We start from the raw sequence: 9,869 nt of genomic DNA, 5'->3' as shown, positions 1-9,869 counted from the left end.
AGTAATAATATTTCATACTTGCACATATATCGTTATGAATTCGTTATGTTTTTTTTCTGAATTAAATTAAATATAAAACATCAAATTTTGTAACAAAAAACATACACGTAAATCCCTCCAAATTAAGGGAAGAATGTTGCTAACCTTAAATTACAAAAAGAAATACAGGGAAATATGAGATTTTTTTTTAAAAAAGTAAGCAAATCGGAATCATCACGCCAAGAACTTGTGATGACCGATGATCCAAATTCGAAATAGATGCAAGTATAAAACCTAAAACTAGCGACCATACCTCTTCCTCGATCACCTTGCAGCAACCAGTGTGTGCGTGAGCTCGGTGGCGAGCCTAGAATTTAGAGACAACCTAGCCAAGATTACACTACGATCCTCCATGTCTATGTATTCGCTCTATACATGCTACGCTGATTGTTTACTTCTACGTATCATACTTGCTTCTATATATCTATTAGAACTGGCGAGACAGCCCAGACCACCGTATAAGGCTGTGTGGATACTCTAGTATTGACTTTAATCCATATGTGTTGAGGTGGATTGTGTTATAAATTAGTTTAAGTTACATCTAACCCACCTCAATACGAGTATCCAAACTAGGCCTGAGGTGGCTGGGTACTCGGTCTGCCGGCCCCTGCGTGAGCTACCAATCTCTACCCTGGCCGGTTACGCTGCTCCAAAACCCTACACGCGTGAGCCATTCAGCTTTCAAGACGAGCAGAGGAGGAGAGAACTCGCCATACATACATGCACGTGCGCGCGATCCAATGCACGGATCGACGCATCCACGCCGGCTTCTCCTATGGGCTGCGGGCCTGCGGTCCATGTAGTGCACTCACCGAGCTTGCATTTGCGCGTCGACGAGCTCATGGATCTCTATCATGGCCTCCACGCGCTTGCCCACACGAGAGGCTGTTCCTTCCACGCCAGGAAGATGCCTGCTCCGGCTGCCGAGTCGTCTAAACCGGTGTCCCGCATCGACCAGCCTTCCCGATACCGACGGAGCAACGACCGCACATCGTCGGCAACGTCCTCGCTGAACGCCACCGGAGAGAAGCCGGCAGACCGCATGCGGCGTGCCCATGAAACCGCCGTCTCCCGCCGTTCCATGGACTTCGACGGCGGGCACGAGACCAAGTCCACAATGGCACGTCCGGCTCCCCTCTCCAGTGCCAGCCTCTCGTTGCTAGTCTTGGGAAAGCTCTCTTCCAACGAGTCCATGTAAGCCGAGAAGAACCGCAAGCCCTCGCCGAACACCTTCAAGAACGCTGCCTCCGTGTCGCCGCTTTCCTCGGATGCGTCAGGGTCAAAAGCCACGAGATCAGCCTCCTCCTCGACGACAGTAACTACCCTTGGATCGAGACGCCGGAGCGACGCGCCGAACGCGTCCCTTCTTCGGACACCGCCCGGCACCACACCGCGAAGCGAGTTGAGGCAGTTGATGGCGAGCGCGGTGGTGGCGCCGCCATCGCGCAGGTCAAGCGCGTCGAGGTCGAGCTCCGCGAGGTCTCCGGCGTGGTGCACGGCGCGGAAGCTGAAGGGCACACCCATCAGCCGCGCGAACTTTTCTATCCGCTGTCCGATCTCCCGCATCACGCGCTGGCGGCGCTGCACGGCGACCGTCGGCGCGGACGGCGCGGCCGAGACCACCGTGGTGATCGATAAGTGCGGCGTGTCGTCGGTGGACCGCGTGGCCAGCGCCTCGAGCAGCGTGGGCCACTGCGTGCAGAACGTGTTGCTCAGGTCGAGGATGTGGAACCTCTGCGGCTCCGACGACGCCGCGGCGGCCTCCAGGAACGACTCCAGGATGGCGCCGTTGGCGGCCACGTGCCCGAACGACGACCACGGGCTGAGCTCCTGGAACCGCAGCGCCGTGCGCCGCGTGGAGTCGAAGGACGTGTTCCGGTCGGACGCCGCCGCGAGCGTGCGCAGGGTCTGCGGGCCGGACGCCGTGAGGCGCGCGAAGAGCCCCTGGAGGAAGTAGGACGCCAGCTTCTGCTCGACGTCCCCATACGGCGAGGCCAGCTCGTTGAGCATCCACATCAGCTGCTGCACGCGCTGGCTGTCGCGGGCCGCCACCGCGCGCGCGCACTCCAGCAGCAGCTGGCTCGCCCATCTTCCCCCGACCGCCGCCGAGGAGGCCACGCACCCGCCGGACGAAGACGCCGGGGACGAGAAGTCGAGGTTGAGGTCAGGGGGGAACGACAGGTCGGCCGCCTCGAACAGTGCGTGTGCCGCTCCTGCGGCCGTGGACGACGTGGACAGCGGGGGCGTCGGCGCCGTTGCTGTGACCGCGGACGACGTCGCCGGCTGCACCGCCGCGCCGTGCGAGTGGAAGTGCTGCCTCGACGAAGACGAGGAGGAGAAGTCTTCATCCATGTAAAGGCGGTGGGCGTTGCCGCATTCTTCTTGCTGGTATGGCTCCTGGTAGTACTGCTGGTTCTGCTGACCGTAGTAGTACTGCCCGACGCCGCCGACGCCGCTGTTGCTGTGGTAGTAGTAGTTGTAGGATGCGTCGGTCTGGTGCGACGACGACCTGGAGCCGCTCGACGTGGTGCTTCTCGAGTTGTAGGACGCCGACTGCTGCTGCTGCTGCTGCTCGGAGGCTTGAAGGCTAACCGACCTAAACAGCGTATCCATGTAAGCTGCTACGGCGGCGAGGCGGCAACATGAAGTGTGCGCTTGCTCAAGGTTGCCGTGGTAGCAAGGAAGGGGGATTTTAATGGCAGCGCGGTGAGAACCGAGAACCGGGAAATGTAGCAGTCAGGAGGAGGAGGCTATGGCTATAGCTAGGATGCCAGGCTATGGGAGGGAGTTGTGTTGTGAGTGGCAGCAATCCAATTCCAAGTGTGGCTACCTACGCGTGCGTGCATGTGCGAGAGAGTGATCTGTTCTTTTGAGCTAGGAAAGGGGAGCCCCTGCGCCGTTTGCTCTCGATCCCCAGTTCCACTGCTCTTTTGGCGAGACGGCGAGACCGATGGAGCAATATGCTCTGCCTTGCTTCGCTTTTGGCCGGATCGATGAGAGCGGAGAGGGACGAAGGAATGGTTCGGATTGGAGTGGACGGGTTCTTTACGGAGTGGCGCAGTGGGTGTGGGCGTGTGCCACCTTTTGCCTTTGCTTTCGTTCCACTAACGAACCGAAAGACCGTTTGCGCTTGTGACAGTGTGCGGTACTGGATTAGTATTAAAAATTCAGGTAGTCATGTTTAATTTAATTCAGAAATAACAGAACAAAAAATATTCGACGACACGTATGCATATGTATGTAATACTACTTGAAACATAAAAGCAAATTTTACTAATCATAACCAAAATTATATTAAATTTAATACTGTCGGTGTTTCGAACCCGAAGAGTCCCTGAACCGACGAGTAAATTGTCGCCGCGTGCCCAGATAGGTCGGCGCGAGACGGAGCACGAAGGGGGAAGAAGCCGGAGGGAGACAGGCGTGAGAGGTGAAACCCGCGGCCTTCGTGTTTGCCCCGCGCCCAGGTCGGGTGCGCTTGCAGTAGGGGGTTACAAGCGTCCACGCGAGAGGGAGCGAGCGGCTTTACGCGAGCGCCGTCCCGTCCTTCCCCGCGCGGCCAACCCTCTGTAAGAGGGCCCTGGACCTTCCTTTTATAGGCGTAAGGAAAGGATCCAGGTGTACAATGAGGGGTGTAGCAGTGTGCTAACGTGTCTAGCGGAGGAGAGCTAGTGCCCTAAGTACATGCCATCGTGGCAGCCGGAGAGGTTTTGGCACCCGGTTCGTGTGGTGTCGTGGCCGTCGGAGGAGCGCTGGAGCCTGGCGGAAGGACAACTGTTGGGGCTGTCGAGTCCTTGCTGACGTCCTCTTGCTTCCGTAAGGGGGCTGAGAGCCGCCGTCGTCATGGAGCGTGCGGGGCGCCATCATTACTTGTTTAGCGGAGCGAGCCAGATGGGACGCCGGTCTTGTTCCTCGTAGCCTGAGTCAGCTTGGGGTAGGGTAATGATGGCGCCTCCTGTGACGTGGTCGGTCCGAGCCCTGGGTTGGACGAGGTGGAGGCTCCTCCGAGGTCGAGGTCGAGTCTGTCTTCCAAGGCAGTCAAGTCCGAGCCCATGGGTCGGGCGAGGCGGAGACCGTCGACTGAGGCCAGGGCTGAGTCCGAGCCCTGGGGTCGGGCGAAGCGGAGTTCGTCATCTTCCGGGGCTGAGCCCGAGTCCGAGCCCTGGGGTCGGGCGAAGCGGAGTTCGTCGTCTTCCGGGGCTGAGCCCGAGTCCGAGCCCTGTGGTCGGGCGAAGCGGAGTTCGTCGTCTTCTGGGGCTGAGCCCGAGTCCGAGCCCTGGGGTCGGGCGAAGCGGAGTTCGTCGTCTTCCGGGGCTGAGCCCGAGTCCGAGCCCTGGGGTCGGGCGAAGCGGAGTTCGTCGTCTTCCGGGGCTGAGCCCGAGTCCGATCCCTGGGGTCGGGTGAAGTGGAGTTTGTCGTCTTCCGGGGCTGAGCCCGAGTCCGAGCCCTGGGGTCGGGCGAAGCGGAGTTCGTCGTCTTCTGGGGCTGAGCCCGTGTCCGAGCCCTGGGGTCGGGTGAAGCGGAGTTCGTCGTCTTCTGGGGCTGAGCCCGTGTCCGAGCCCTGGGTCGGGCGAAGTGGAGTTTCCTATGGCGCCTGAGGCTGGACTTGGCTGCTGTCAGCCTCACTCTGTCGAGTGGCACAACAGTCAGAGCGGCGCAGGCGGCGCTGTCCTCTTGTCAGGCCGGTCAGTGGAGCGGCGAAGTGACTACGGTCACTTCGGGCCTGTCGACTGGAGGGCGCGCGTCAGGATAAAGGTGTCAGACCACCTTTGCATTAAATGCCCCTGCGATTCGGTCGGTTGGCGTGGCGATTTGGCCAAGGTTGCTTTTTGGTGAAGACTGGGCCTCGGGCGAGCCGAAGGTGTGTCCGTTGCTGGAGGGGGTCCTCGGGCGAGACGTAAATCCTCTAGGGTCGGCTTCCCTTGCCCGAGGCTGGGCTCGGGCGAGGCGTGATCGCGTCCCTCGAATGGACCGATCCTTGACTTAATCGCACCCATCAGGCCTTTGCAGCTTTGTGCTGATGGGGGTTACCAGCTGAGATTTAGGAGTCTTGAGGGTACCCCTAATTATGGTCCCCGACAGTAGCCCCCGAGCCTCGAAGGGAGTGTTAATACTCGCTTGGAGGCTTTTGTCGCACTTTTTTGCAAGGGGACCAGCCTTTCTCGGTTGCGTTTTGTGCCGGTGGGTGCGCGCGAGCGCACCCGCCGGGTGTAGCCCCCGAGGCCTCGGAGGAGTGGTTTGACTCCATCGAGGTCTTAATGCATTTTGCAATGCTTCGGCTGGTCTGGTTGTTCCCTCATGCGAGCTGGCCGTAGCCCGGGTGCACGGTCGAGTCCCAAGTTCTCGGGCTGGTATGTTGACGCTGTCAACGGTTTGGCCGGAGCCGGGTTTGCGAGAGCAGCCCTTGAGCCTCCGCACGGGGCAAGAGGACGGTCAAGGACAGACTCGACTTTTTTACATACGCCCCTGCGTCGCCTTTCCGCAAGGAGGAGGGGGGGGGGGGGAAAGCGCCATGTTGCCCTTGGAGGGCGCCGAACATGGTGTCTCCAGTGAGCTGCTGACGGGTAATCCGAGTGGACGCCCGTGCCCCATTTGTTAGGTGTCGGCTAGAGGCCCGGAGGCACGCTCCAAAAGTACCTGCGGGTGATCTGCCGGACCCGGTCCCCTTTTAACGGGGTCCGAGGGCTCGATACCTCCCTCTGATAGGATTCCGTTACAAGATCGTTCCCGCTGGTCTCGGAAATGTCCTAGGGTACCTCGGGAGCGTAGCCCGAGCCTTGGTTATGTATCGAACGTACCTAGGGTCATCCCTCGCTCTATGGCTGAGGCGGCTGTGAACCCTTCGTGGGCCAGCCTACGAACCCCTGATCAGTAGTGGGCCAGCCTACGAACCCCTGATCGGATGTGAAATGTCCTAGGGTACCTCGGGAGCGTAGTCCGAGCCTATTTTTGGCCGCATCGACCGTCGCGCCTTCTCCCGCGGCTGACTGGCCCGTGACCGATGCGCCTGGCTGGCACTGTTGGGTCATACGCAGGGTTGCCTCGAGTCGCGGTACTGGTTCCGCAGTCGAGGAGGCACGGTAGTGGCGCGAGTGGCGGTGCAATTGCTCGCACGTAGCAACCGCCGCGCCGGTTGCATGATGTGTGGGCCTGGGCCTCCATGCTGGGCGCATTGGAGTCGGAGGGGTGCGCCCACTTGGCGTGGTTGCATGCCGACTGCATGGCTACCCGCCCTTTCACCCGCTGGTCTGGGCGAAAGTGGAGGAATGCTTGTAACCGCTGGGCAGTTGCATGCACCGCACGCGGCGGTTTGGCTTCTTCTGCCCTGGGCCAGCTTGCATGACGCGTGGGACCCAGCCCCCGTGCCGTAGGGGGAGGACCTTAAAGCGTGTTGGAGAAGACTCAGCCCGCGATGGCTGAGAACGCAAGTGGGGAGAGTCGCCTTTAAAAGGAGGGTGATCCCCTTGAAAGGCGACCATGTCTTTGCGATCCCTTATGCATCGCGTCTTTCCACCTTTCGAGCCCCCGGATGGGGAACACCCGCAATCCTTCCACCTTGTCGTTGGTGGAACGCAACTTCGTGGAAGTTGGTACCTTTCAGCCATCGTTCGGCTTCAAGGATTTTCATCAGGCAGCCCGGCCGCACCCCCTCGCCGGTGGTCACCCAAGACGGTGACCACCAGCCCCTGGGTGGGGAGAAGCAAGCCGGGCTGCGATCTTGGTCCCGCCCTCAGCTTCAAGGATCTTCATCATCCTTGCTGGGGCGGAGGCCTGGCTGAGCCGGAGCTCTACCTCCCGCGCGGGTTCGTGGGTCAGCCTCTCCCTCAGTATTCAAGGGAGAGGGCGCTCACTGGCCTAGCGGGAGGGGCGGACTTCGACAACGCGGGGCCGATCGGCGGCGTGCGTCGCCAGCTTCAGCGCGTTGGGCTCGCTGGCTTGGCTCCCGGTGCCCCCTCTCGCCGCAAGGGCGGTTGTCGTGCCGCGCGCACCGGAGGACCACCCAAGACGTCGCGCGCTGCTAGGGCGGCGTTCGTGTTCTGGGGCTGTTGTAGGATCTAGGACACCGGCTAGAGGGGGGGTGAATAGACGGTTTTGACTAAAAACAACAATACTAAGTAAATTTAATCAATACAACAAGGGGAATAAATTTACTAGTGTCAATAAGTAAACAATGTATGAAAGACAACTACGGAGATTGAATACTTGAAGAACAATAAGCAAAACACTAATCAATTGCAAGGCAATAAGTAATGCTAGAAGGAATAGACACCGAAATTTATCCCGTGGTATCGGTGATTTGCCGATCACCCCTAATCCACGTTGAGGTGGACTTCAAGCTCTCACTTGCTCCTCTATCAAGACACGACTTGATCTTTGAGCCAAGTGGACAAGAAATCACTCAATACCTCGATTCCACTAATGTCACCTTTGCCGCTCCGGCGAGGTAGGCGCGAACCCCTCACAATCAACACCGCGGCTTCTCCACAATCTTCTTGGAGAGCTTGACGGAGACAATCACCCGAGCCGTCTAGGAGGCGGCAACCTCCAAGAGTAACAAGCCAACGACGCTTGCTCGGTGTACCACCTAGTGCCTCAAGAATCACCAAATGATGCAAATGCATTAGGAACCCTCAATCTCTCACTAGAATGCAATCTCAAGCAAAGAGTGTGAGAGAGTGAGTTGGAGGATCACAAATGAGCTCAATGTGTGCAAGGAATGGCCAAGAGAGGTCTCACACACGAGCTACCCTTCTATTTATAGTCCCCCATCTAAAACCAACCGTTATGTGCAAAAGGGGGCAGTTCTGCGCACGCGCGGACCGTCCGCGCCCTAGGGCCGGACGGTCCGCCGTACACCATAACGGCTATAATGACCGTTGAAACATGTCAGAGCAGACTCAAAAGGTGGGTCCGGACAGTCCGCCCTTCAAGGTCGGACCGTCCGCGACCTGGCAATTTCAAACACCCGAGCCTCGGATCAAACGGAGTTAACACACGCGGACCGTCCGGCTATAAATCCCGGACCGTCCGCGACCTGAGACAGTACTGTCCGGACTGGTCCCCTGGACCGTCCGTAGTACAAATCAATAAAAACACACAGTCCCTGTCCAAAAACGAGTTAGACACATGCGGACCGTCCGCGCCTCACAGGCGGACCGTCCGCCTATAATTTAGGGACTGACCCGAAGCCACCTTCCTCTGGTCAGGACTGTGGACGGTCCGGCCCTAAGGCCCGGACGGTCCGCAGTGCAAAAGAATACAGAGTCAACACAAATGGTCAAATCTCGGACCCTCTGGAGGATCGCGGACAGTCCGCCCCCAAGGGCCGGACAGTCCGCGCGACCAAGACTTCTCAAATTTCAAACATGCTTTTGAATGAACTTTTAACTCACGAAATGAGAAGCGATGTTAGTCCTTATGCAAATGCAACTACTTGATGCTCTATGAGGCACTAAGTTTTACACAGATCTAAGTCATTGACCCCTCTTAATAGTACGGCTATCTAGCCTACTAATCCGGTCAGGTATCTTCTCTAAACTCCTCAAGACCGGCAAAAGTAAAACCTATATTATACCTTTGCCTTCATCTGATCCACAACCAATGCGTATGACTTTTCAACATTTCCTGTTCTATGTGGTCCAACCCTGCATTCTTATTTCTCCAAGAATCGTTAGTCCACAAGTAGTTGTCATTAATTACCAAAACATTACCAAAGGGGCCTAGATGATTCACAATCTCCCCCTTTTTGGTAATTGATGACAACACCACATAGTATATTAAAGAGAAGTTTAGTTTCTCCAAATCTCTCTCATACCTAAGGTATAAGATAGATCTTGGAGATGAGTTTCATAGGACTTATCTTGATTTGAAGTTCTGTCCAAGAGATAGATAAATCCAAATAAAAACTCAGTATGCAAGAAAAGCTCCCCCTAAGTGTGTGCATGATTATTTGAAGTTGAAGATATAACACACATAATATATTGGAGCTTGATGGAGACTTTCCTACAATCATGGTTATCGAGGCATACAAGAGATGATTCGTAGAGTGAGCGCAGCAATTATAATCACATCTCGATTAACCACACACAGAGTAATTTGAACTAAAACATAGTTCATCCCACAGAATATTACAGATAATAGTCCACAGACATACGACATAGAGGTACAGATAATAGTCCACAGACATACGCCATAGAGTTAATAGATCAAACCAAGTTCCAAATGCATAAGACATAAACTAAAGCGGCATGAAAAAGGTAGAATGCATATGCATGGTCTTAGTGTCCACATAGAACCACCAACTCCCCCTGAAGGAGACGCCTCGCCTGACAACTTCTCATCACTTCTCTCCCCCTTTGGCATCAATTGCCACAAAGGAGAGGCCTTACTGATCACTCGGCGGAGGATGCATGTTGTAATAATGAGTGCTGAAGGTGTCAAACAGGGAGGAGAACTGGCCAAAGTCCTGCTGGAGCTGCTGCTGCCTCTGACTTATATCATGCATGTTGTCAGTTGTAGAAAGATTGTCAAACTGACTGGAGAGAGCACCCATGTTATCTTGAAAACTTTGTTGCATATTATTCAGCCTTGACATGATGGGATCAGTGACATTAGTGTGAATTTGATCACGAAAGTCAGAAAATTCAGAGTTGAGCGCATCCCAGTTGCTGTCAAAGCGAGACTGCATGTCATCGAGGCGGTGATCCACATGTGATATCAACCCCTCAAAGCGAGTATCAATATGAGTCTCCAGCCCTTGCTGCATATTGTGAAAATAAGGATCAAAATATCCTGGAGCAGGCTCCCAATAGTGCTGAGGCTGAGGAGGA

The 9,869-nt window shown here is 56.2% G+C and overlaps 1 protein-coding gene across 1 annotated transcript; it reads right to left on the bottom strand.

Annotated features, from left to right (window-relative positions):
• Positions 1–522: 522 nt before the first annotated feature.
• On the bottom strand, positions 523–3,054 carry LOC103647790 (protein SHORT-ROOT 1). Its single transcript, XM_008672302.3, has one exon. The coding sequence runs from the start codon at positions 2,650–2,652 to the stop codon at positions 892–894; it is 1,761 nt and encodes a 586-aa protein (XP_008670524.1). The 5' UTR covers positions 2,653–3,054; the 3' UTR covers positions 523–891.
• Positions 3,055–9,869: the final 6,815 nt, after the last annotated feature.

This window comes from Zea mays, chromosome 2 (genome assembly GCF_902167145.1).
Source record: "Zea mays cultivar B73 chromosome 2, Zm-B73-REFERENCE-NAM-5.0, whole genome shotgun sequence".
NCBI classification, from domain to species: domain Eukaryota; kingdom Viridiplantae; phylum Streptophyta; class Magnoliopsida; order Poales; family Poaceae; genus Zea; species Zea mays.
Note: the sequence above shows the minus strand (reverse complement) of the source record. Positions and strands in the feature narration are given on the sequence as shown.

Bases quoted from the DNA above. Each gene is read 5' to 3' on its own strand.
- LOC103647790 (XM_008672302.3), bottom strand. From the start codon at position 2,652: ATGGATACGCTGTTTAGGTCGGTTAGCCTTCAAGCCTCCGAGCAGCAG.